Source organism: Hemicordylus capensis, chromosome 2 (assembly GCF_027244095.1).
Source record: "Hemicordylus capensis ecotype Gifberg chromosome 2, rHemCap1.1.pri, whole genome shotgun sequence".
Taxonomy (NCBI): domain Eukaryota; kingdom Metazoa; phylum Chordata; class Lepidosauria; order Squamata; family Cordylidae; genus Hemicordylus; species Hemicordylus capensis.
Genome location: NC_069658.1, coordinates 344,382,854 through 344,410,577, shown reverse-complemented (window position 1 = coordinate 344,410,577; position 27,724 = coordinate 344,382,854). Strand labels below are relative to the sequence as shown.

The 27,724-nt window shown below is 41.6% G+C and overlaps 1 protein-coding gene and 1 long non-coding RNA gene across 9 annotated transcripts in view; one reads left to right on the top strand and one right to left on the bottom strand.

Annotated features, from left to right (window-relative positions):
• Positions 1–26,608, top strand: part of CNOT6 (CCR4-NOT transcription complex subunit 6) — a 58,866-nt gene extending 32,258 nt beyond the window's left edge. For 7 of the 8 annotated variants that reach the window (XM_053292732.1, XM_053292727.1, XM_053292731.1 and 4 more), the window contains 9 exons: positions 3,065–3,150; positions 3,923–4,027; positions 4,108–4,176; positions 5,124–5,281; positions 11,727–11,881; positions 18,771–18,925; positions 21,144–21,374; positions 22,061–22,263; positions 22,660–26,608. In XM_053292732.1, the coding sequence (XP_053148707.1) occupies positions 3,065–3,150; positions 3,923–4,027; positions 4,108–4,176; positions 5,124–5,281; positions 11,727–11,881; positions 18,771–18,925; positions 21,144–21,374; positions 22,061–22,263; positions 22,660–22,872 (1,375 nt within the window). In that variant the 3' untranslated portion in view covers positions 22,873–26,608. The remainder of the gene's footprint in view (positions 1–3,064; positions 3,151–3,922; positions 4,028–4,107; positions 4,177–5,123; positions 5,282–11,726; positions 11,882–18,770; positions 18,926–21,143; positions 21,375–22,060; positions 22,264–22,659) is intronic. The other variant, XM_053292730.1, reaches the window with a different exon arrangement.
• Positions 5,865–18,057, bottom strand: LOC128343528 (uncharacterized). Its single transcript, XR_008315579.1, has 3 exons — positions 16,734–18,057; positions 7,816–7,995; positions 5,865–6,416 (listed from the first exon to the last, which is right to left on the bottom strand). It is a non-coding gene; the product is annotated as an uncharacterized LOC128343528 (long non-coding RNA).
• Positions 26,609–27,724: the final 1,116 nt, after the last annotated feature.

Here is a 27,724-nt window from a genome sequence, read left to right as displayed (position 1 = left end):
ACAAATGCAAATCAGAGAGGTATTGAAGATAGACAGAGCTGTATTAATGGGTGATTTCAGTTATCCTCACATAGACTGGGCAAATTCACATGCGGGTATTGACAGAGAGTCCAGATTTCTGGACATGCTAAATGGCTAAGCCTTAGAACAGTTAGTCATGGAACCAATAAGAGAGAAGACAGCCTTGGACTTAGTGGTGCCCAGGACCCGGTGTGAGATGTCAGAGTTGTAGAACCATTGGGAAACAGGGACCATAGTGTGATCCAATTCAGCTTGTATGCAAGTGGAGCATTGCCAAGAAAGTCAAACACATGTGTTGAACTTCACAAGAGGAAACTTCTCAAAAATGAGGGGACTGGTAAAAAAAGAAGCTGAAAGGGAAAGTCAGGAGTGTCAAATCACTCCAGAAAGCATGGAAGATATTTAAAACCACAATAATAGAAGCTCAGTTGGAATGTATACCAAGAAGGAGGAAATGTGCCACCATATTCAGGAGGATGCCAGCGTGGCTAACAAGCAGAGTCAGGAAAACTATAAAAGGGAAGAAGACTTGCTTCAGAAAATGGGAGTCCTGCCCAAATGTAGAGAATAGAAAGGAAGCTACTCTGGCAAAAGAAATGCAAGGAGTCAATAAGGGATGCAAAAAGAGAGTTTGGAGAACATATAGCAAGAAGTGATAAGGGGTATAACAAAAATTTCTTTAAATATATCAGAAGCAGAAAATCTGCCAGGGAGGCAGATGAGGGCGTAAAAGGAGGATGAGAAGATTTCTGTAAGTGACTGACTATGAACTGTAAGCGAGTAACCAGGAGAGAGATTTTGAGGTCATGGTGGACAGCTCATTGAAAGTGTCTACTCGGTGTGCAGCAGCTGTGAAAAAGGCCAATTCCATGCTTGGAACCATTAGGATGGGGATTGAAAACAAAAATGCTAGTATTATAATGCCATTATACAAATCTATGGTGCAGCCACATTTGGAGTACTGTGTGCAGTTCTGATCACCATATCTTGAGGACACTAACTGGAAAAGGTGTAGAAGAGGGCAACCATGATGATCAGGGGCCTGGAACATGTTCTTTATGAGGCAAGGCTACAGCACCTGGGGTTTTTTCGTTTGGAAAAGAGGAGACTATGGGCAGACATTATTGAGGTGTATAAAATCATGCTTTGAGTAGACAAATACATTTTTCTCCCTCTCTCACCACACTAAAACCAGGGGTCATCCCATGAAACTGAAGGCCAGGAAATTCAGGACCAAAAATAGGAAGTACTTTTCCTCACAGCACATAATTAAACTATGGGATTCTCTGCCATGAGATGTGCCGATGGCCACTAGCTTGGATGGTTTTAAAAGAGGCTTAGACAAATTCATGGAGGATAGGCCTATCAATGGCTACTAGTCTGGTGGCTAGAGGCCACCTCCAGCCTCAGAGGCAAGGTGCCTCTAAATACCAGTTGCAGGGGCACCATAGCAGGATAGGAGGCATGCCCTCACCTTTGGCCTGTGGGTTAACGTAAGAATAGCCTTGCTGAATCAGGCCCAAGGTCCATCTAGTTCAGCATCATGTTTCACACAGTGGCCCACCAGATGCCTCTGGGGAGCCCACAAGCATCTGGTTGGCCGCTGTGTGTGAAATAGGATGCTGGACCAGATAGGCCTTGAGCCTGATCCAGCAGGGCTGTTGTTATGTTCTTGTGGTTTTTTTAAGCTATTTGCTACCCATAAGCTTGATGAAATATTTTACCTGAGTCAGTTGACAATATCTGACCAGTCAATTGACAGATGTGCTAGCCCTATACTTAAAAGTCAAATTGAGGCTGTTCTCACAACCAGCCTAACCCTGCCTGGGCTGCCCCAGGCAGGGTTAGGCTGGTTGTGAGCAGCAGTGAGATTCTCAGTGATCCCTCTGCTCCCTGCCCGCTTAACCCCCCCTTAACAAACCCGGCTTTTAGCCAAGGTTAAGGGTGCTCTTGCATATTTAACCTGGCTACCAGGTATTGTGTGACTGCTTGAGCTGTGTGCATCCCAAGGAGTCACAGGGACAGGCACATAGAGCACCCGTCTGAGCGGGGAGTCCCCAGTGTAGCATGTGTACTGTGAATTGCATTGAGGGATGCCTGGAGGCCAGAAGAACAAGTTCCGACCGTGTGTATCTCCGCCCTGCTCCATGGTTCACAGAGCAAGGCTCCCCATGTGGGTGCGTGGGAGGTGTGCTGAAGAGTGTGCTTGGGGCCTTGGTAGTTGTGGGGAACATAAGGTGAAAGCAGCCTTGCCCCCATGCCTTCCCCGCCTGCTGGGGGCAATCGTGTGAATCTCCCCCTTAATTTTTTAAAATGATGGTTTGGGATGTTTGGTATAATATTCGATAAAATGCACATGTGTGGAATGAAAATCAATAGAACTATTCTCAATAGTCCAGAATCAAATTAATCTAAAACATTTTTTCTTAGATGTGTACATTTTTAATGCTTCTAACAGTCATCCTGTTGATGGCTGTCAGCTAAAATTACTCTTGTTGGGCAACTTTCTGTGCAGTGAACCTCAGTTTATTTCAAAATAAACTGAAATAATAATGTCTACAGGCAAAATGACTTACAGTGTATGTATAAGCATAATGAACTGAGCAGCAGACAAAAAAAAGTTGTAAAGAGGCCTTGTGGCATGCTTTTAGACTAACATGGTGGTTGTGTGCTGATTTAAATAATATTTAGTTTGTTGGCTCTTTATGTCATTTTGATAAATATAGATTCAGACTGTATGAATTGCTGATGCTTCATTGTTTTTACTTGATTAATGCTTTGACAAGATTATATTTAGAATACTTGCTAGCCTGTGTGTGTGTGTGTGTACACACACACACACACACACACACATATATATATATATATATATATATATATATATATATATATATATATATATATACACACACACACCCCACATTTAATATTCTGTTCACTCTTCCAGTGTTCTTAAAATGTCCTGTGGTACTTTTGTAGTTAAACAACTTAGTTTTAAATAATTATCTTTTCCTACTTGTGTCTTCATGTTACTTACTAATAGGGAACTCCATTTAAATAACAACCTGTTACGAGTTCTACCATTTGAGCTGGGAAAACTGTTTCAGTTACAGACATTGGGTTTGAAAGGTATGGATTTTAACTTTTTTTCTTTTTCTTTTTCTTTTCATCTTAATTTTATCTCATTCCTCAGAAGTCATCGCTTTCAAGTTGATGTTTAAAAAAACAAAACTGCCTGCTAAGAAGAAATCAACATACTTAACTTGGCACTTTGAAATTGTGGTGTGTTCTGGACTTCTTAGATTTTTTTTTGAAACTGCATTTCTTTTTAAGAACCTCCCCTGCCCACCCCTAGTAGGAAACTGAACTGAGGAGAGCTGGTCTTGTGGTAGCAAGCATGACTTGTCTCCTTAGTTAAGCAGGGTCTATTCTGGTTGCATCTGAATGGGAGACTACATGTGTGAGCACTGTAAGTTATTTCCCTTAGGGGATGGAGCCGCTTTGGGTTCCAAGTTCTCTCTCTGACTTCTCCAAGATAGGGCTGAGAGAGATCCCTGCCTTCAACCTTGGAGAAACCACTGCCAGTCTGTGTAGACAATACTGAGCTAGATGGACTGATTCAGTATATGGCAGCTTCCTAGGTACCTATGACTTTATTAAGTCTGTTTCTTCACATACAAGTCCAGATTCTTTACTATATATATTGGCTTGACACATTTCTTCTGTATATCTCCAGCCTAAACCAATCTAATTTGGTGAAGAGGGTGTCTCTGATTTTCAGTAGTAATCTGATTTCTTCTGTTAAGCACTCAGCTTCCCAGTTGCTAGCTTTTAAAACAACCTAAATCTATGGTGGTGTTAAGGGTTTCCCCCCCCCCTTCTCTTCCAAATACTTCTACAGGAAACCCACTTACCCAGGATATTCTGAATCTCTATCAGGAACCAGATGGAACAAGAAGGCTACTGAATTATTTGCTTGATAACTTGGCAGGTACTGCAAAAAGAAGTAAGTGGTGGCTTTCTAACACACTTATTTGTACCATTTAAAATAAACATTATCTCATATCTTTATTTTTCTCCTAATAGTTTCAACAGAACAGCCACCTCCCAGATCTTGGATTATGTTGCAAGAACCAGACCACACAAGACCAACAGGTAGCATATTATTTTTTGCTTTCTCCTAAAACAGTGAATTTTCCAATTACTTTGCCCAAACAATTTCTTTCTGATTACCTTTATTTTTCTAGCAACTAGTGTAGACATTCAAGAGGACAAATTGCATTTGTATTTAGAATTAGGAATATTTTGGCAATATCTAATGCTGCCCATTTAAAGGATAAGCTTTTAATAATACTCTAGATTTATATTTATGTATGCTGTCAGAACTTACTTGAAAAATTGTTATCTAGCAGAGAAAGATCTTTTAAGAAAAGTAACCTATTATAAAAGATTTCTCTATATCCATACTAATTGAATTGCCCCGAAAACCACTGAAATTACTGTATCTCTTTAAAAGGACTGAATACATTATCATGATACTACAGCCATGCATAGCCACTTTGAGAACAAATTCTTAAATCAGGTGCAAGTGTCTAAAACATATCAAAATTGGAAGTGGGGCCTCAAACCAGGTAGAGCCAGTTCCTCATTTAAGAGCCTGATTTTATACATGTTTACTCTGAAGTAGGACCCACTGATTTTAATGGGACTTGCTCCCAGATCTATGTGCATAGGATTGTAGCCAAAGTTAGTTACAAAACAAAGCTTCAGTTGATTAGACTTGAAATTCAGTAAGCGCTCCTAAGTAGTTTAAGTATTACCTTCATCTTGGGAAAAGGTTTAAGTTCTTAATATAAGCTGGCTTTAATTTAGGTATTGCATTGGCTATTGACCTTGTGGAGGGAAGTTATAGATTGCAATCTTTACACTGCTGCACTTTCATTTAAAAGCAGGTTGTAAATATTCTGTTCTGTATAGGCAGCTACTCAACTTCATATATGGAGTTAAAGAAAGCAAAGCCTAAAACTGATAATAGTGATACATGACATTATTTTTCTTAACTGGAGAATTTACTTTGCTTAACTAAAACTCTTCTTCTACAGCTCTGTTTTCTGTCATGTGTTACAATGTCCTCTGTGATAAATATGCTACTCGGCAGCTATATGGCTATTGCCCATCATGGGCATTGAACTGGGAATACAGGAAAAAGGCTATTATGCAGGAGATCTTAAGCTGCAATGCTGACATTATTAGTCTTCAGGTGAGAAATTATTCTGTTCCTCTTGTTTGTGTACTTGTTCAATTTAAAATGAATAAATCTTGTATAAACCCAAGCCATTTCAGTCAGTGTATACAGCACTGTGGATCACTCTATACTGTTCCTTAATCCCTGGGCATCTAAAATGATTGCTGTCACCTGCTGCTCTGTTTTGCGTGTAGTTCTAACAATACAGTTGAATCAAAAGGGTAATAGTAAAAGTGGTTGTGAAGCTTGAATGTGTGTGTCTCTTTCCTGCTCTCCCAGTAGTGGGAGATGCATATCTGTGTTTACTGATTGATCATTCCTCAGTTGCAGTTAACTTCCTTGTCCATCTGTTAGAAGGGTGGGTTACATGGCCACAGATAATGTGCCAAGCCAGCAGATGCAGGGAAGAGTCACAGAGCTTCTCTGCCAGGGATTACATGGGCCTCGCAGCAGAGAGCAAGAATTTGGGTCAACCCTGCTGGCCTGTCTACAAACAAACAATGTACCACCAAGGAAATTCTATTCTTTCTCTCTATTACACATTATAGCCTGCTGTATATTGAGAGCTTGAGATGGGTAACAAAATTAAAACTATATATAAAAGAAGCAGTATAGGTTTATTTTTAATTATCATATTTTAATACCGCCTGGTATGTACATCTCTAGGCAGTGTAAACTTTTTAAAATAATATTTAAAAGTCAACACAGATTAAAATACACAAGAAAAAATAAAAATAGTATAAAACAGTTATTAAAACTAGCTTACCTGGCACAGAGCATCTGTGCCCCAAGTTCTCCCTCCACCCCGCAACCTTTCCAGCTCCCTGCCCCATCTTCACTTCATTTCCATCCCTTCAGCCAGTTCGTTCTCTACCCCTACATAAATCACTTTGGCCAGTTCATTCTCATCCCAATCCTTTGAGCCCCGTTTTTACGGTGTGCCGCCGCCTGCTCAGCCATCCTCCTTATGAGGAGGCAGGGGTTGGAGCCAATGTGCGCTCTCCTGCCGACTCGCGGTGGCGCCTCCTCCTTGACCTCCTTCCCTCCTCCGCAGGCTGGCTCGGAGTGAGGCTCCCCCTGCTGTGCTCTGTCCTGTCCTGCCAGGAAATCTTGTGAGAGCTGCCACGCATGAGATTAGTCACTGGCACACCTTCGAGAATTACATATCGATAGATAGATTACTAAAATGAATTCTAATTAAAAGCTTGTGAGAACAGGAGAGTCTTCCTGAAAACACAGAGAAAGGGCACATTTCAGCAGGGGGCATATTCCAAAGCCCTGGGGCAGCCACAGAGGGGCTCACCACCAAACAAGCTGGTAGCAGTTGTAACTGGACTTCTCCAGAAGATCGTAACAGGCGGTACAGTTTATGACAGAGGAGGCGCTCTCTTAAATAGCCTAGACCCAAGCCATTAAGGGCTTTATAGATAATAACCAGCACTTTGTATTTCACCCAGAAACATAACAGCAGCCAGTGCAGTTCTTTTAAAACCAGTGTTTCATGGTCCCTGCATATTCTTCCAAAGAACAATCTGGCTGCCGCATTCTGTACCAATTGCAGTTTCTGGACTACATACAAAGGCAGCCTCACATAGAGTGCATTACAGTAGTCAAGCCTGGAGGTTACTAGCATAGGTACTACTGTTTTAAGGTCATTTTTCTCTAGAAATGAACATAGCTGACGTTTCAGCCAAAGCTGTTAAAAAGCGCTCCTGGCCACTGCCTCAACCTGAGAAACCACGGAGAACTTTGGGTCCAGGAGCACTCAAGTGACATACCTGATCTTTCAGGGGGAGTATAAGCCAATCCCGAACAGGGAGATCTAAACCATCGCTCAGGTCACAACCCCCACCCCAGTCAGTACCTCTGTCTTATTTGAATTCATATTGTTATCCCTTATCCAGGCCATTACTGCCTCCAGGCAGGCATTTAGGGAGGATATGCCATTTCCTGATGAGATTGATGTGGAGAAATAGATCTGGGTGTCATCAGCATATTCATATCAGCCAGCACCAAACCTCCTGATGATCTCTCCCAGAGATCTCATGTAGATGCTAAAGAGCATCGGAGACAGTATGGAGCCTTGTGGAACTCCACATTTAGTTCTTGCTTTGCCACCATCTGGAATCTACCAGAGTGGTGGGAGCAGAACCACTGTAACACAGTGCCTTCCAATCCCACCTCCCTCAGGAGGTCCAGAAGGATACCATGGTCAATGGTATCGAAAGCTGCAGAGAGATCCAAGAGGATCAGCAGAGTCACTCTCACCAGTTGGAGATCATCCATCAGGCCAACCAAGGCAGTCTCAACCCCATAGACCACATGAAAGCCAGTTTGAAATGGGTCTAGATAATCTGCATTATCCAAAAATGTCTGGAGCTGAGAGGCCACAACCCGCTCAGTCACCTTGCCCAATCATGGGAGATTAGAAACAGGTATGTAATTAGCCAACTCCACGGGATACAGTGCAGTTTTCTTCAAATGTGGTTTAATAAAAGCCTCCTTAAGACAAGGAGTCATCCTGCCCTCCCTTAGTTTCTAATACTTACCAGACCCTCTCTGATAATAAAGTTATCAGATGAGATAAGCCAAGTTGGGCAAGGGTCAGAGAACAGGTTGTCCGAAGCAGTTTGTCCACTTCCTCAGGAGTCACAAAGTGAAAATGATCTCCACAGTAGACTCTGCAATAACCATTGAATCCATCTTGGTCCGAATACAAGAAATTTTATCTGCAAAAAAGTCATTTAAAATGTCACAGCGATTAACTGATAGTTCCAAGTTTAAATTCAAGGGGGAGGGGGTACATACTAGTCCCCTCACAACCCTAGACAACTCAACTGGACGTGAGTTTGTGAAAGCAATGCGGACAGAAAAGAACTGCTTCTTTGCCACCTGCACTGCCAGAACATAGATCTTTAAATGTGCTCTGTATTGTACCCAATCAGACTCATGCCAAGTCTTCCTCCACTTGTACTCTAGTCATCTACCTTGCTGCTTCAGCTCCAATAACTCATCCAAATACCACGGGGCTGTCTTTAAAGCAGGTCTGAGAGGATGCTTAGGAGCGATTGTGTCTACTGCTCTAGTGAGTTCATTATTCCATGTTTGCACCCGAGCGTCAACAGAATCACTAGCAGAGCCAACCCTAAACCCTTCCAAGGCTTCTTGGAACCCTATTGGATCCAATAACCTCCTCGGGCAGACCAATCTAATAGATCCTTCACCCTTGCAGAGGTGGGTCGAGGCTGTAAGTTCTACCTTAACCAGATGGTGATCCGTCCATGACAAAGGGGAGATGACAGGAGTCCCCACCCATGGAACATCACCCTGATCAGAGCAAAAAACCAAATTGAGCATGTGACCAGCATCATGTGTTGGTTCAGGGACCAAATGGGATAGACTCACAATTGTCATGGCCGCTATGAACTCTTAGGCTGCCAAAGTGAACATTGAAGTCCCACATCACCACCAACCTGGGCCACTCCAATGCCAACTCATCAACCAGGTTCATCAGTTCAGTTAGGGACTTCACTGGGCAGCGGGGTTTATTTATTTATTTATCCCTTGTCCCTAGACTTAGGCACACACATTCAATATAGGCCAAATCCCTGACAGGCATCCTGGTAAGGGAGATGGTATTCTTATAGAACACAGCTACCCCACCCCACCCCCACTTCCTCTTACCTGCTCCACCATAGAGTAACCCTCTGGGAGAAGCTGGGACCAAACCAGACCACTAGCCTCTCCCAACCAGGTCTCAGTAATACATACCAAATCAGCTCCTTCATCCATGATCAGACTTATTGTGAACTGAACTAGCATTACAGAGTAATAAGGGGCGGTTCTGTGAGTGGTTGGCATTGCTCTCCAAGGTCAGAGAGGTAGTAGGCCTGCTGGAAGGGACAATAACAATTAAATTTCTAAATTCCCTTCCCCTATAACAACCCACTGGCCTACCAACGGCATATCTTCGTCGATTACCCAATGATTATCAGATGAGATAAACCAAGTTGGGCAAGGGTCAAGAGAACAGGTTGTAGGATGCACAGTCTGAAGCAGTTTGTCCACATCCTCAGGAGTCACAAAGTTGCAGTTTGTCGTTACCTCTTTCTTCCCATTCTTGCATTTTGTTCTAGTTGCTTTGCTTAGGGTTGTTGGACATTTTCTCTGTCTTTTTGTGAACTAGTCTGGTATGTGTCATCTTTTTTGGGTGGTGGAGGAGTGGGAAGAAACACATACACTCTTGACCTTTATGAAGTACAAACACTCTGACAGTATATAGAGGGTATATTTAGTCTTGTTGCATTAGCTGGTTCTGTGGTTCCTTGAGGAAGCTGCGTCTTGATGCTTTCATGTTTGTGGACACTTTTCAAACAAATTGCAGCTGCTTCAGAACTTGAAGATTGCTTTTTGTGGTAGCCTTGTTTATAAGAGGTTTTAGAGTTACAGATTTTGGGTATTGACTGCCCAAAGAGCTCAATACAATTACTGGCATTGAGGAACTGGAGGATTATTGTTGTACTTCTAGGGGTTCATTTGGCTCATGATCATTTTTTTTGGAAACTGGTTTAGTGACACATGATTGTAGGCTATCGTTCAGTTTGGTCTTTAGTGAATTTGTTGGTAAATTTAGGGTTTTTCATATAAATGTGTTGTGATTGTACCTTTACTATTCTCAACAACTCTATGCATCACGGCTTCCTATACTATAAGTATTTGATGGCTTCAACTTTTAAAAAATGTAAATACTTATTCCATTGTCTCGGGTGTGTTTCACTTTACACTGTTCTAGTGAGTTACCATTTTTGAAGTTAGTTTGAGCACATCTGCTGCCTTTTCTTGCTTATCATATTTGGATCCAGAATTGGGGAATCACCTTGTCAGATCAGCTGGCTGTGTTTTGTATGACTAGGCTCACTTGCTTGAGTCATCTGGAGCTATGTGCTTTGCACACAAGCAGTTTCCGTTCCTTAGGTGGGCGGATTGCCTGCCCAGATGAGCATCGGCTGTTCCTGGTAGCTCTGATGGTCAGGGTGCCGGGACATGTTGCCCACCCTGCCCCCGAGCTCCAGTAATGCACTACGTGAGTATGTGATGCATTATGGGGATCCCCCTCCTCAAGTCTGCAGATGAGCAAAAAAGTGAGGTTAAGGGAGTGCTTGCTCACTTAACCTCGTTTTAGAGCGAGGCTCGAGAGGCAGATTTGCCGCCATGGTGCAGCCGGGATCTGGCCCAATTCCAGTGGTACATACGCATGTGCAAAATTGGGCCAGGCTTCCTTAGCCCGGTTTTGCACACGTATGTGAATAACCTTGTTATGAATTAAGCCATCTCACAGCAGTTTAATGTGATGACTTTTATTTCCTACTCTACTGGAAACCTCAGAACAGCATACATGGACAGTGGCGTATCGGGGGGAAACGGCGCCCAGGGCAAGCTCTGGCCCTGAAATTGCGCCCCCCCGGCCCCCACATACCTGTGAGGGCGCAGCGGCGCCCCCCCAGGCGGCAGATCGGTGGCGGCGATTCGGCGGTGGGTCGCCTACTGAGTGCGGCGGCGATGTGGCAAGCGGCAGCAGCGGGTCTCCTGCGGCCTGCCAAGTACGGCGGTGGCTGGCTGGCATGGCGGCAATGGGCTGTAGCGCGGCCTGAGCGGCGGCGGCGGATCACCCGCCGCGCCGAGGAGTGCAGGCAGAGCGACACCGAGCCTGTCTCCTGGCCCGGAAGCAACGCCGGGCCAGGAGGCAGGCTCGGTGTCGCTCTGCCTGCACTCCTCGGTGCGGCGGGCGATCTGCCGCCGCCGCTCAGGCCACGCTACAGCCCATCGCCGCCATGCCAGCCACCACCACACTCGGCGGGCCAACAGCAACCCGCCGCTGCCCGCCACGGTGGCGGGCGATCCGGGGGGGCGGGGGGTAAGCCACTCTTTGGCGCTCCCCCACGTGGCCCGCCGGGGTGGCGCCCAGGGCACGTGCCCTGCCTGCCCCCCCCCCCATCGTTACGCCCCTGTACATGGACTCCCAGTTTCCATCCAGGTGCTGATTGACTCTACATTCACTTGGCTTTATTAATGCTGTGGCATCCAGTGATCAGACCATTTGTTAGACCTTCACATATGCTGGAGACCTTTTCCAGCTTTCACATGGAAGCAAGATGTGGTGAAAGATAATTCTTGGGATATTTGGGTGGGAGCCTACTAGGAGCCCTGCGTATGCTACTCAAAGCTTTCTAAGAGGAAAATATAATCAAATATTACTCCTAACCCTGCTTTTTTAAATCAGTTGACATTGTTTCTCCATGTGGATATCTTTATCACTCTTCTTTTGAGACCCTAATTTAAAGCTCTGCTTTGAAACTGTGTTTGGGAGGAGTCTTGACTTTGCTTACATATTTAATAGGATTCTTTGCAGCTGCATTGTGTATCTAATGTTTAGCTACTTCTGTGCTCCCTTACATTATAGGAGGTGGAAACTGAACAGTACTACAGCTTTTTCCTAGCAGAACTGAAGGAACGTGGATACAATGGATTCTTCAGTCCAAAATCTAGAGCTAGGACAATGTCTGAGCAAGAAAGAAAGCATGTTGATGGTTGTGCAATATTTTTCAAGACAGAAAAGTAAGCAATTTTGTTTCCTGGAATTAAGATGTATAGTGTTATTACCATTCTCTCCCTCTGCCGCCCCCTGAAAATAATAGGCTTTAATGTTTTCTTGTTAAGTCATATTATAAAATGTTGTAAAAAACCATCATTTCAGTGAGGAACCTAATACTACTCCTTTTCTTTAGGAGTTGATAACTCAGGAGGTAGTAAAACTATTCACTTGTGAAAGGGCCATTATAAGAAACAGACCATGCCCAGGGAATATGAGGAAATTTGGTGATGGTATTGTTTTCCTAATAGTTTGGAGCTTTTGATGGTGTGTTTAAATGATTAGCAGGGAATAATTTTCCATATCTGTTTAAATGTGTAAACATTCAATTTTTTAATTCTGATTAAAAATGAGTATATACGTTGAATATATTCAAAATCTAATATCATAAACAATTTCTAGAAAACATTCTGCCCATTAAGATAGTCACTCTGTAATAACAAAGTACACCACTACATCAAGAGATTGTGTAGTGGCCAAGGTCATGAGTCAGAAAGTCCTTGGTTTGAATCACATCTCAACTGTGAAATAATTAAATGGTCTTAAGTTAGCTTCCATTTCTTAGCCTTAGCTCCCTCCTTTCCCTATTCTATCATATGGAGGTAATAATGATCTGCCTTGCAGGGTTGTTTGAAGAATTATCAAAATAGTATATTAATAAACTTTGAATACAGTAAGTTCTTTATAAGTATAATTTGTTATGGGGTGGCTAACAAAGTTATTATTATTATTATTATTAGCAGTAGTAGTAGTAGAACACTTAATAAAATTAAATCTAATTTAAAATATTGGAATATGTATGTGATTGTCAGGTGAATAATTATAAGATTAGCATATTTGCAAAGTGATTGTGCCATTTCCATTTAAGAAGTGCCTTCTTGTCAGCTTGTGAGGGTTTGGCTACAGCTGGTCCTCTGTTTGGCCTACGGCTGCAATAAAAGAACTACTACTGCAGCTGATCCTCAGTCTAACCATCCACTGCCACTAAAAAAAGATTGTTAAACTTGTGTGACTGCTTAAGCTTACAGTCACTAAATCCTTTATCATTGAAAAACACTTAGACAGGTAAAAAGGGCAGGTAGGCATGAGATGGAACTAAAGTAACTTGAGACACCATAAAATATATTAAAAACAAAAACAGGTTTACTTGTGATAAAAATTCAAAAATGCAAAAAAATATAGGAACAGTAGATGAAAGATTAGGTTGACAAGAGTATAAAGATACAAACAAGCAAACTCACTAGCCTTCTGTCACAAGGCCTAGCAGGCTTCAGTAAGACCAGATCCCTCATTGCTAACTTGCTCAGCAGTTTCAGCCTGATTTTATATTGCTAATGTTCTGGCTCGCACAACATTCAGCAGCAAACAGTCCAACAGAACTCAAAGTCTAGTACTCTTATTACTGGCATGGTACTTAGTCTTTCAGTCTTTCAAAAGCAGTTTGATATTCATCAATCCATACAGTCTTGCCTGGTTTACATTTCTTGGTTAAATCAGACAAAGGACTAGCAATTGACCTCAAATTGGGGACCAATATCTTATAATAACCAACAAGACCCAGAGATTATCTTATCTGTTTCTTGGTTTGGGGGACTTCCCAGCCTTTAAATGTCTTTAGCTTATCCCACAAGAGAGTTACGTGACCATTTCCCACCTTGTATCCTAGATGAGTAACTTGACATTTGCTCAGTTTTACAGTAAGTCCAGCATCACGAATTATTGACAACACAGACCTCAGGTGTGTTACATGGTCATCCACAGAGACTAAAACTGATTATGTCATCAATGCATGCAATAGCATAATCCCCAGACTATTTAACAGACCATTTATTAACTTTTGAAAGGAAGCTGGAGAATTCCTTAAACCATAGGGTAAAACATTAAACTCTAAAACCCCACCAGCAGTAATGAATGCTGTTTTAGGTTTAGTTTCCTTATCCAGTGCCATCTGAAAACCCTTTGCACAAGTCAATGGTGGAAATTATTTTAGCTGACCCTAGGGTGTCCAAAGTGTCCATCCTAGGCATAAGGAATGCAAGGAAGTTTAATTTCCTGTAATCCACACAGAACCTTATAGTGCCATCTGGCTTTGGCACTAGCACCACAGGAAATGCCCAAGGGCTCAAGCAAGGTTTGATTACATCCAATTCCAACATATCCTCTACCTCCTTCCTAATATCTCCCAACACTTTGCCATTAACCCTGTAAGGCGATAGTCTGAAGGGTAAGTGGTTTGCAGTGTCAGTTTTGTGCACATCTAATGTGGTCCTGCCTGGCTTGTTTTGCCAGATCTTGGTGAACTCCCACAATACAGGCTTTTTCTCCTTCTCAGATTGGCAGATGCTATCAGACCACCTTAATTGTTCCAAGCTACTCTCCTCTAAACACTGCCAAAATGTCCAACAACTCATTCTCCTGGTGGTCCTCTGAATCCAAAGTGGTCCCAGTTGTTCCTCAGAACTAGCCCATCTCTGCTATAATATGGTTTCAACATATATTTACATGCACAACCTTTGGCTTTCTGGATGAGTTTTCCAAGCTGACAGCATAAGTAATCTCATCAGTTCTGTCCCTGATGACATAAGTACCTTTCCAATCAGCTCTTAGTTTCTTTCCTTAGATGGAGAAAAACCATAACCTGATCCCCCACTTCAAGCACTTGGGTATGTGCATTTTTGTCATACCAGGCCATCTGTGCTTCTTGGGCTCCTCCCAGATTTTCTTGGACCACTTCAAACATTTCCTTCATTCTGTCTCTGAATTTTAACACATAGTCCACTAGCTTCCCCTCCCAGATTGCTTTAACCAAGTCCAGAAGTCCTCTGACTCTCCGTCCATACATGAACTCAAATTGGAAAACCCCATGGACTCCTGGGGAGCTTCCCTGTATGCAAACATTAAAAAAGTATCCACATGACCATTTGGGAGGGGAAGGTTGTGGAACCTTACCACCACCGCCCCCCCCCCGCCAACAATCCAGTAAATGCTCCTGGGAGCGCAGACTATGCTCTCAGATGATCTGCTGTTGCACCAGGCAGAGCTGGGATGTGCACGGAACCACAGCCAGCCAGTTTGGGGGTAGGAGGAGGTTCTCTTTTAAGGAGCAGGGAGGGTGCCCTCCCCCACCCACCACCACCATGTTTCCCTCACCGGAGCTGTCTGCAAAATCACTGGCACAGGGTAGAGTGTATCTCCTTGCTGCCCTGGTCAGTGTCAAACCAGAAGTGCCTGATGCACGTGCGGCAAGGGGTACACTGCTGCCCATACCAGTGATTTGCAGACAGCGATGGTGGGGAAAAGTTTGTGAGTGGGGGAAGAGTTCCCCCCACCTTGCTCCTTAAAGGTAAGCCCCCACTACCAAACCAGCTGAACCGCTGTACCTTTTTACTGGTTTGGCGGTCCACAAAAGGACCGCTAACTTGTTCATGCACATCCCTACTCTGGAGGCCAGGATGACATATCATAAGGGATCGCCTGTTGGGATGCAATTTTTCTTAAGGCTTCTAAGGATCAGTAAGTACCTCCTTACTCTCAGTAAGTGAAACACTCAGTTGGTTGCACCTCCAGAGTTTCATCATGAACCTCTTCTTCGGACACAGTTGTTAACACCTCTTTTTCTTGTTGCACCTCAGAATTGACACCTCATTTGAAAGTTGTTCACTCTTTCCTACTAGCAAGTCAGAGATGTTTTGCACCTGAGAGTTAAAGTTTTCACTCTCATCTGGTTCCCTTGTTTAAGTATCTTGGGAAGAAGTTTGGGTTTTTTGTTGCTCCTTTGCTCTTCTCTGACTCCATGTCACTATACATATTTCCACTCCAGGCCCCAGAACATTTCTTCCCACAATCACAGGAACAAACTGTATGTGTGGATCAGCTACCCCCAGCTGATGCAAGCATTGTCACCCTCTCTATTAATTGACAGGCAAGCTAAAGGTACTTCAAAAGGTCCACTGCCCGCTCAACCCCTAAGTTTCCATATCCCTTCCAGGCACTATATCAGTAGGTGAGACCAAATCAGACCTTATAAGAGATGTGTTAGCAGCTTTATCAAGGATTGCAAGCATTGTTTTATCCTTTATCAGAATAGGTTATCTGAACTTGTTACTGACCTCTTTCCTGTTAGAAATCACAAACCCACAGAAATGTGTCTCTTTTACCCCTACCACCCCTGAACCTTTTTTCCAGCTAGTGTTAGAAACCTCTTTGGAAGGTGGTGACCTTGTACTTTAGGACAAGTATTATTCAGATGACCCACTTGATCACAGATATGACTTGCTTTGTCTTTTACATTTGGAGGGCTAGTTACACCAAGGACTTTCCTGAATTCCTTTACAAGAGAAGCCCATTCCTTTTTAGGTGCTTACTCCACACTCTCTCCATTTTGAGATGCTTTACTTTCACCTCCAGACCTGGTGAATTTGGACTCCCAACTTTCCCTATTCAGCAACAGTTGGTCAGCATTTTCAGCTGTTTGAAAGACCATTTCAAGTGCCCTGTCTTTGACCTTTAGTTTTATATCCCTAGGGATTTGATGGTAGAATTTTGGTCTAGACCAAAAAAAATTTATCGCCTTTTCCTTGTTATCAGCCTTGGTCCATTTGTTTAAGATATCCTTTAACATGATACCAAGCTCTGTGAGAGACCTATTAGGCTGTTAGGTTTTGGACTTTTTCCTAAAATGCGCAGGACCCAAGCGAAACCTCTTATTATACATAGTTTCTTTAAACACCTCATAGGTAGCCCCACCCTCTGGCATGCAGCTGTACACCTCTGCCAGTTCCCCTTTCAACAAACTTGGTATGAATTTAATATACTTACCCTCCTGAATCCCCCAGTTTTGTGCTACTCTTTCAAAGGTGGTCAAGAACACATGAAGGTCTTCCCCTGGGGTGTAGGCAGTGAAGTCTTCAGGGGTGACTTTGGCAGCCTGTTGTTGCTGAAGCAGCAGCATCTCTTTCTCGTATCTGCGTTCTTCCTGTTTGTCCTTGCGCTATTCCTCCTGCTGCCAGATCTGGACCTCCTGCAAGCAAAGGAAGTGTTCCTCCCAGTGAAGCTCTGCCTCTCTCTGCTGACGGTCTGCCTCTTGCTGCTTGAAACGCTGTTCCCCCAGGTGATGGTCTTCCTCTTGCTGGCATTGCAGCATCTCCAGTTCCTTAAACTGGATCCACTCTGGGCTTCACTGAATTGGGGTTCTTTGAAGCCTGCCTGGTTGCTGCCTCAGACTGGATGAGGAGAACTCTCATTTCATCCATTCTATTTCCTTACCAGGACAGACCATTGGACTGACATCTCTCCACCAAAGCTGCCTTGTTCATGGACATATACTCTGCCATTTTCTTGGTCTGTTTTCCTCAGACCAGTTTGGGGACAGATGTTCACTCTACTGGAAAAACAAGTTGGCTACTTCAAAAAGTCTGCCACTTGCCAGAAATCTCTGTCCCATGGGTTATGGATCCCATCACAAACTGCCACCACTTGTAAGGGCTTGACAGCAGCTGGCTCTCAGTCTAACTATCCGCTGCCACCAAAAAGACTGTTAAACTGGTGTGACTACTTAGGCTTACAGTCACTAAACTCTCTGTCATTGGAAAAACAAGAGCAACACTTAGTAGTGTGGTAAAACAGGCAGGTAGGTGTGCAGTGGGAATAAAATAACTGACAGAGACACCAGAAAATATATTTTAAAAAAGAAAGGTTTACTTGTGATAAAGTTTCAAAAATGCAAAAAAGTACAGGGACAGTTGATGAAAGATTAGGTTGGCAAGAGTACAGAAATACAAACAATCAAACTTGCTAGCCTTCTTCTGTCATGAGGCAGGCTTCAATAACACCAGATCCCTCATTGCTGACTTCCCTAGCAGTTTCAGCCCAATCTTTATACTGCTTGTGTTCCGGCTCACACAACACTCAGCAGTAAACAGTCTAACAGAACTCCTCTCTCTAAGCTCCGCTTCCCCTGGGCTATAATACTGTCTCCCTTTTATTCAGTTCTAAACGGATACCTTAGCCAATGAGTGAGTTTGTTACCTCAGGCAGCTAGAACCTTCTTTCTCTGCCTGGAGACAACCAATAGTAACAGTTTACAACTTTCCCTCCAAAACTCTGCAGCTGACAACTTTTACCTCAAAGCTGCTTGTCAGAGGTAGCAACATTTTTAACCCTTACAGAGCTTGGAATGGACACAGAACAAGGCAAGTATAAAACAAATTACAAACCATAAAACAAAGTGGGAAGAGGTCATTCTTTCAAACAACTCTTTTTGTGTTTAAAAGTGTGGTGTGTGTGTGTGTGTACCTATACAACTTGAGACTTTTTGCAGAGGATTTATGTTGAATATATTTTGAAAACTGGCACGATGCCTAATTTTTTCAAAAAAAAAAATCTTGCAAACTGGGAGTGAATACAACCATTTATTGAATGGTAATTTATCACTATAGAAACATAAGCTGGTTCTTTATATCATCCTGCCAAACAGTGAGAATTTTACCACACTTACTTGTCTGATCAGAAATCTAACTTAACTAGTTACCCTGTTTCCCCGAAAGTAAGACCTAGCAGTAATTTCTGATGTACCGCTAATTGCCCTAGTGCATTTTGGGGGGCTAAAATTAATATAAGACACTGTCTTATTTTCGGGGAAACACGGTAGCTGCACGTATATTGTGGTAAAACTATCACTTGGTCATTTTATTCATGGTAAGAAAGTACAATTGAATGTACATTTTAGAATCTTTGTAATTCTAAAATGCCAGTTATGCAGATGTCCGGATTCAGTATTCCTAACTGTATCAAATTTTAATGAAAAAATTAGTTGTTTATACTGTTCTGATTTTCAATAGAATATGTTGTTTTAAGGTTCACCTTGGTTCAGAAGCATACTGTTGAATTTAATCAGCTTGCTATGGCAAACTCGGAGGGATCTGAAGCAATGCTGAACAGAGTAATGACAAAAGATAACATTGGAGTTGCTGTATTGCTAGAGCTACGAAAGGAACTAATAGAAATGTCATGTAAGTAACTGTTAATCCAATTTTTAACTGGAATCTCTTGCATTCTCTCATGTATATGCACACAACACACTTTGCTTCCTAGGAGAATGGCTACTTACAGTACAGTTGGGATGCTTAGGAACTCAGGGTAACAGTTGGCCTGTGGTGCTGATACAATTGTTTCTGTTCTAAAGCTACCTTATAGAAAAGAAAATTTATATTCTTTAATTTTTGCTTTATTTTGACTTTTTTGTAGAGGAGAAATTGCTAGCAGGAAGTAAGATACAAGCCATTCCTGACACTTCAGAGCTGCCTAGCACGCAACATCACTTCACCAAAAGAACTCCTAGGCCCAAAGACAAATGCTGTACTTCCTTGAGCTAGTGACTTAGAGACTCTTACCCTTAGTTAATAGTTCAGTGAAGCTTGCACTCCTGATTTAGTACAGTGCAAAATGCATTCAAGATCTTGACATGAAATGAAGAATGTGAGATGGCCCTCCCAGGGAAATGCAAGTAATAGCTGAAACAAGCACCTTTCTGTCCACCACCACAGACAGTGATTGTATATTGTTTTTTGTTGTAAATTGCCCAGAGTCTTGTGTTTTGGGTGGTATACAAATGTGTTAAATAAAAATAAATAAATAAATATAGCTCTTGAACAGAGCACCATACCCCAAGTTAAAAAATGACTCGTGCACAAAATGTCATTCATCCACTTGACTCCTGACAATATCTCCTTTTAATTCTGCTTAAGAACAAATTTTTTATCCCCATAGTGTTTAAAAAAGCTTTAAAGACTGAACTAGAGCAGGGAAGGGATAAAGATTCCTGAGGCTGGAGAAGGATTCTTTCTTCACTGTTCTCTCCTTCACTGGTCGTCATCCCTTTGCTTCCCTGTTTTCTATCCTGCTCTAGTATTTGCCCAATTTTTCAGTGAAGAAACTGTTTAGCCTGCTATGGATTCCCTTTCCACATTAAGCTGTTCCTACTGGTGCTAACAATTTCCCCTCGCTTACTGTATTTAAAAAAAAAAAAGAGTAAACCTTTTTACAGTTTGTCACTTTACATGCGTGGTTTGTATCCTACAGTGTATGTGTGGAGGTACTCTATGGCCTCAAGCTCTTTCTGTCAATGAAAATACAGTTATCATCATGCTCACAGAAGGACCCCTTTTGTTAGTGGAGCTCTCCTTCCATCCATGCAGCCATGGAGTAGGGATGTTCACAGTACTGGGGGGGGGACGTCTCGAAGGCAGGGGGGATACCTTTAAGGGGGAGGGTGCTCTTACTACTCCCGCCATGTTTCCCCCACTGGCGCTGCACTTTAAAAGAGTCCAGCGGGGTGGCAGCGTACCTCCCTGCCGTCTCGTTGCCTCGTTGGATTGGAAGTACCGAATGCGCGTGTGCAAGCACATCACGTGCACATTGGGTACTTCCGGTCCAACGGGGTGGCAGGGAGGTACGCTGCCGCCCGGCTGGACTCCTTTAAAGTGCAGCACCAGCAGAGGAAATGCGGCGGGAGGGGTAAGAGGTATCCCCCCGCCTTCGAACCGGCCAAACTGCCGGTCATTCAGACCTCTGTACAGGTTTGTGCACATCCCTACCAAGGAGTAACTCCGTGCATACTCCTTACAACCCTTCAGTATTCCAGATTGCAGAATTCTGTAGTTTTGCTTGTCTTTAAGTCAAGGAAGTACTGTGACTGAAGAATACTGCATTTAACATACAACGGTGTATGAAAAAAAAATTAGTATTGGCATGCAATCCTCATGGACATATTTCTGGCAGTGAAAAGCACTTTTGTGGGGAGGAGAGAGAAGCAAAAAATTGATTCCCTCCCTGCACATTGCTCTGGCCTTCAAGTCTATGGGGCAACAACTCGGAAGGCTCCCTGCCTCAAGGCATCTCTGACTGTATTGACATACCACTTCCCATCAGGTCAGCCAGTGTGGATAGTAACAAACCTTTTATATACACAAAATTTCTTTGAATTGATCACTGTAGCTGTTTGTCATCATTTAGTAATTAAGCCAGCAGAGGGAGCAAAGAGCCTTTTTTCATTCTTAATCACAAAATGGCTGAGGTTTTTTTACTGCATATCTGAAGTTCAGAGGAATTGCTACTGTCTTTAGGAATATTTTAAAGCACTTCTCAGTGATAGAACTCATGCAGTGAAATTTCATTTCTGCTACCAACTTCTGTCTCATTTCTGTTAACAACTTTTATTTTCCATTTTAGCTGGCAAGCCACATACAGGAATGGACAAACAATTAGTCCTTGTAGCAAATGCACACATGCACTGGGACCCGGACTATTCTGATGTGAAGCTAGTTCAGACCATGATGTTTCTTTCTGAGGTAAAAAACATCATTGACAAGGCCTCTCGTAATCTCAAGCCTGGTGCTTCAGGAGAACATGCAACCATTCCACTTGTTCTGTGTGCAGATCTGAATTCTTTGCCAGATTCTGGTAAGCTCAGCCATATTCCTTTTACGATTAGAACTGCAGTTTTAGTCCTTCAGCATACTGAATTTTTTGTATGCTGAAATTATGCACGTTTTATTTGCTGAGGCATGCTTGAAGAATGAAGATATAAGAGCATCATTGATATAAGTTGATAGTAATAAAAACCAAGCAATGATACATTTCTGCTTGATCTGTCATAATACTAGGCAAATAGAATGAATTAAATGCCTTAACCTTATAACAGCTAAGAAACAGAATTGTTAACCGGGAAGTCCCCAGTTCAACTTCACATCAGCAAACCATTGTTTTCTCAGTTAAGCCCATCTTCTGCAATGATGGGAATAATAATTCTGACCTAACTTTGAACAGGTTGTTGTAAGGATTACAATACTAATATGATGTATGGGAAGTGCTTAAAGTGCTATGTAAATATAAAGTACTGGTCCTAGGTTCACAAATATCTAGTCTGCTGCTCTGCCCTTATTCAGGTCTGCTTGCATGTAAATAATTCCTAGTAAGTGGGGAGTGTATGTGGGCGGTGTGTGTGTGTGTGCACGCGCGCGCTATGTTTAAACAGAATATAGCTGTGCAACCTTTCTAGGCTACTTGTGGTGCTATGATGGATGGCAGTATTACTAAAGATGGACAACTTGCTCACTGTGGTATTATCCCCACTCCCATTCCCTTAGGTGTGGTTGAATATTTGAGCACTGGTGGAGTGGAAACAAACCATAAAGATTTTAAGGAACTGAGATACAATGAAAGCCTCACTAACTTCAGTTGTAATGGGAAAAATGGAACCACCAACGGAAGGATTACTCATGGTTTCAAGTTGAAGAGTGCCTATGAGAATGGCCTAATGCCTTATACAAATTACACATTTGATTTCAAGGTAAGAGTCAGTGTCAACTGAAACAAATTCCTGGTTTATTATTTCTTTTAAAGGTTTGTTTAGCATAGATAGTGTGCAGTCTCTGCCCAGAAGTCTTCGGAACTGTTTAGGAATGGAGCAGAAGGAATGGTTAGGGGGTAATGACTTAAGGCTGGAATAGGATTGAGTCTTTGTCGAATAAGTGGGTTTTATTTAGAAGCTCTTTGGAAAGCAGGTTTATAATTAAAGCAGCTCTCCGGTGTGTAAAAAGCAGCAGTTTTTAAAAGCAATGACTACAATTTATGTGTGAAAGAGATGTACCTATTGGAAAGTAATCTGGGGAAATGAGAGGTTAATGATTGTTTTTGAAACAATTCTTGGATGTATAATGACACATACAATTTTTATCTCCTTTAGGGTATTATTGACTACATCTTTTACTCTAAACCTCAGCTGAACATTCTTGGCATCCTGGGACCTTTGGATCATCATTGGCTAATAGAGAACAATATAAGTGGCTGCCCACACCCACTCATCCCTTCTGACCACTTCTCACTTTTTGCACAACTGGAGCTGATGCTGCCTTTCCTGCCCCCGGTAAATGGAATCCATCTGCCTAGCAGGAGGTAGTCAAGTACATTTTAGAGGGCAACCTCAATCTAAATTGTATAATTGTAAAATCTGAATATAGAGGAGTGAGGTATGGCCAACAGGGATCTTTCTTAATGATCTTAATTTTAAATCTAATTATTTGATAAAGAAATAGTAAAAGCCAGGTGCTATCAGACACAATTCTGAGCCCAACATGCTTTATATACTGTTAGACAGGGATTGGTGCACTGGCACCTTTCTTAGATTTGTTACAAATAATCTGTTTGTTCTATCCAATGTAATATTTCATGCCTTGAAAATAGAGAATTACTATAATAAATTCTCTTTGCACAGATATCTGTAGCACTACTTTTTTGAGGCCAGTAGTAACACATCAAAAGACCATTCTTCCATACTTCACTCCCTTCTTTTCAGACTTGTTTGTAAAGTATAGAATTTGAATTTAGCCTTTATTGATTGTATATGAACAACAGAAAACCTGATTTATGAGATTTTGTACTTTAAAAAAATCAGATTTGGAAAATGATTGTATTGTAAACTAAGGCTAAATTTTTATCTGTTTCATGTGTTATAAAGGCCAGCTTTTAAAAGAAGTTGCACCAGGCTTTCTCTGCTAATGATTTGCACTGTTAGGGTTTTTAGCCCTTATGTACTACTTCATTTTTAAAAATTGAGAACACTGCTTTTAATTCTCAATTAGTAACATCATAGCAAATTTCTTCAAGTTAGTTAACATACTTGCATTTATTTTTATTTTTACTTAAAAGCATAAGCTTGTTCTCAGAATAGATAAGCTAAGCAGTGGCTGATTAGGCTTTTGTGGGTTGATAGTGTTATCAGAATGTACATTTAAACATATTTCTCTCGGAAGTGAAACTGCAGAACATTGTGTACAGCTTTTTAGTTTATAAGTCACCCTTTTCCTATCTCCACTGTGCCTGCTTAATTTTGTTCTCAATTAGCACTGCCTGTGCATGCAGAGAGAACCTGTGCATCCTCTTTTATTTTTTAAATAATGTTAACATTTTGTGAAAATTTTATGAAGATACTTTTGTATAAGCTGTGGCATCTATTTTTTCCCCTTTGTGTAGCATTGAATATCACTTTTTGAACATGTTCAGATTGTGGGTACACAAATTCTAAGCTTCTGATACCCATGCACTGCTTCCTTCAGTGTCATTGCACCATGCTGTTTATGTTTAATCCCCTCCCCTGCCACTAAATACTATCATGTGAATTCTTTCAGTTTAAGCATATTCCCCAGTCATTCCTCAGTCATCATTCCTTGAAGATAAAGTATACCGTCTTCTGTTTTATGAAGCAGTGTAACTAGATGCATTTTCAGTACAGGTTCCCTAGACAACACTTCAGATCATTCATTTAAAGTGACCAAGTCCTATTCTAAAGTGTCAAGCAAAACTAAAGTTGTTACATGCCCTCACAGTGCCATCAGTGTTTGAAAGCCAAGTACAAAAGCCCCATACATCTGTCCTAAAAGGAAGATTCTAGCTAATCCTTAACAAACCTGCCTTCATAATAAATCTGTTTCATATTTAGGAAGAGAACTTGGTCAAACTGCTTTTGTTTCAACTGCAGGCAGAGAAGCAAAAGCTCACTCTTTGTGTTGAGAAATTCTGAATATAATGAATTTTTAAAAATAAAATGGTCTTTAGTAATAATGAGTGAAATTTTATAAAGAGGAATCTATCAGCACTTACAGGTGCTTAACCATTTTCTTTTAAAGAGAACAATAAATTTTCAAAAAGTTCATGTTTAGCAAATGAGTGTTTTAAAATATCAGTAGGAAAAATCTAGATCTTGAATCCTTGTCTGGGACCTGATTTTTCTTTTGTTGTTTTTTAGTTGTGCAAACACCAAACATGTCCAGTTTATAATCAGTACATCGGAATGCTGGTAATAATTGATGTAGTAGATTCAATGAGTAGTGTTGCTTATTCTGTTCTTGTTTTTTGGGTTTTGGGGTTATTTTGTAAAAGTGTGAATAAAAGGTGTTTTACTCATGTTTCCTTAACAATGTGTTGGTAGTGTGCATCATGACAATTTTCAGTGGCAATTGAGCCAATTTAGCTTGTCATACTCAGCAACCTATTTTGTTTCCTGATGATCTGGATTATTTAATAGTATGTCCAGAAAGCTTTATGGAAGGGAAGCACTTATTCATTTTATATTTCTTAGAAGGGGTAATTTTTTTCCTTTAAGCTGGAGCTTGAGTGCACTTGGTAAATCCTAAAGGTTTAAGCTTTACACACATGTTTTCACCTTTTATTTGTTCAGTCTGTGGCAGCACATCAAAGTTTAAGGCCCGTTCAAGGAAAGGACCGTTCTTGCCTGGACATGTTGCAATCTGTGGGCAGTACAAATTACTCTTCCACTTTAGGGATCATACTCTTTTAAAAGTATGAGCTCTCAGAAAACCCCTTCTGAGTTCTTCAGTGGGCCTTCTGTCAGATCCTACAGCAGTGAGTTGAAGCTGAAAAAATACTCTGCATCTTTGCAGAATATCTTACACCAAATGTGTCAGGCAGTTCATATCAGAGAAGTAATACTTTTTAAAGTATCCTGCATAAAACAAATCTAGACATTTCATAAACAAATGCAATAACCTGTCTTCACAAAATGCTAATTTTCAATAACTCTTAACACTGTATTTACTTAAGGTGGCTTTGGATGTTGCCATAATATATGTTCAGTGTTTCTTCTTAATGTAATCACATGACATTTAAAAATTAAAAATAAAAATAAAGCATTGATCATTGCTGGGCATGAGGATTCCCTCTCCCCTTCCCCTCTCCCTAGTTGAATCCAATTAGGAGTCTAGGGATGATTGCATATTGAAAAACCTCAGAACTACAGCCTGCCATATTTCTGATTGTTAATTCCCATGCATAGATAATACACATGCATAAATTTGATTACAGTGAATTTTAAGTGGGGAAACAATTTTTAAGATAGTAGCAGAGATAAATCTCTAGGAAATGTGTGTAATTATTTTGTCCCTTATTTGTGGGTTTAAAACACTAAACGGTAAACTTTTCATTCAGGATGCAAATTTGCATCAAGTGGTATAACCTCTGAACAGACTATATGAATTCTGCTGTGGCTTAAATGTAGAGTAGTAGGTTCAGATGTCAAGTTTGTTCAATCATGGGACAAAGAACTCAGACAAAATAATTGCACTACCATTTTCAGCTGAATTAATCACACTGCAAATGTTGCAAGTCATCAAATTTACTGCTTATGTAGTGAGTCTTTTTCTTTACTTTTTTTCCATCCAGCCTGACACAGTATTTTCGTATATGTTAATTCCTGCTATACTTTTTGGTTGTGTAAGCTTTTTTAAAATGTAGGTATCTTGGTATGTTTAAGTAGTGTCTAAAATTTAGAATACCTAGTCTTTATTCACAGTACTTCTGTATACGTGTAATGCACTGGACTAACTCTTGTTTACCATATGTGTAACAAAACAAAAAACAAAAAACCAGCACATCATCTGCACTAAGCTCAAAGAATGTTGCATTTGTCTATAGGCAGCTCTTCAATAAGATAAATGGGAAATTGAATATGGTCTGATGGTAAACAAGGGCTTTTACTGTTCTCTTCAGTGGAACTTTCTTCTTGGTCAAATTTTAACTAGCTAGTATTATATTTATATACAGGGTTGTCTTTTTTTTCTTTACCAATGTATTTTCCTACTCATAGCTGACCAATAAATTCAATATCTGTTTCAAATCTCTTTGAAGTCTATTGTTTTTCATTTCTGTGTTTAAACACACTTCAACTAATGGGGCTTTTAAAAATTGCTCTGACATCAAGTTTTAATTTATTGTCTCAAGGGAGGTCTCGCTCAATTGGGCCATAACTGAGTCCAAAATAAAGCCTCCAATGCAAAGCTGCCCATGTCCTAGACTTGATTCATTATATGAATAATTCATAACTGAAGGATATGATCTACCCATTCTCTGCTGCCTGGAACTGAGGACATCTCTCATTGGGTTATCCTTTCCCACATGCTCCCAGGCAGGACTAATGAAATTCTGTTACTAGCCTTAAGAGCCCGGGATGGATAACCCGGCCCAGTTCTTTTAGTCCTGCAGCACTCCCAGGCAGAAGTAGTTTGTATTACTCTTCTAAACTCTTTGATTCTTACTTCAGCACTAATTCCTATTTTGTATAGCCTTTATTTTTGCTTAATTACTTACTTGAATCTGTCCCCACTTTAAAAAAAATTCTATTCTGTAATTTTCACTGCTGCTATTTGTGTTCCCTCTGTGTGCCTTATCCAACTGTGTCCTTTTTTGTACATCTATTGGCTGATGGAACGAAGACAGGATATTAGACGTGTGCTTGTGCCAATGGGGGGAAGGACCGCTGACTTCCCGTTTGCTACTAGAGCACTGGGCTCACCCCTGCCTCCGCTCCAATTTCAAACCGTGTCTTCAGTGGCTGCTCTGGGGGACTCAGAATTATTGACCCCTGCGGCTAAGGACGCCGAACCGGGTCCTTCGTTGCTAACCCATGCAACAAGGAGTTCTGCAAAAGCAAGGGGAGTTTTGCAAGCCAGTAGTATGGGCCAGACTTTGGCCTCACTCCCACCTATCTCAGGCATAGCAGAGCAAATGGACATAGCAGAGCAAACTGACGTTGCTACAGCTGTGGTGACATCTAGTGGCGGCTCTGCAAATGGCAGCTCGATGATTTTGGCGGGAAAGCAGGGAACTGCTGCTTCTCAAAGCTACGATTCTTCTAACTGCCAGGGGGCTGGACCAGGACCCAGAGGCAAGAATCCTCCTTGGGGCTGAGAGAGACTGCTTCAGGACCGGTGAGATTCCTCCTTGTCATGGCTAGTCAG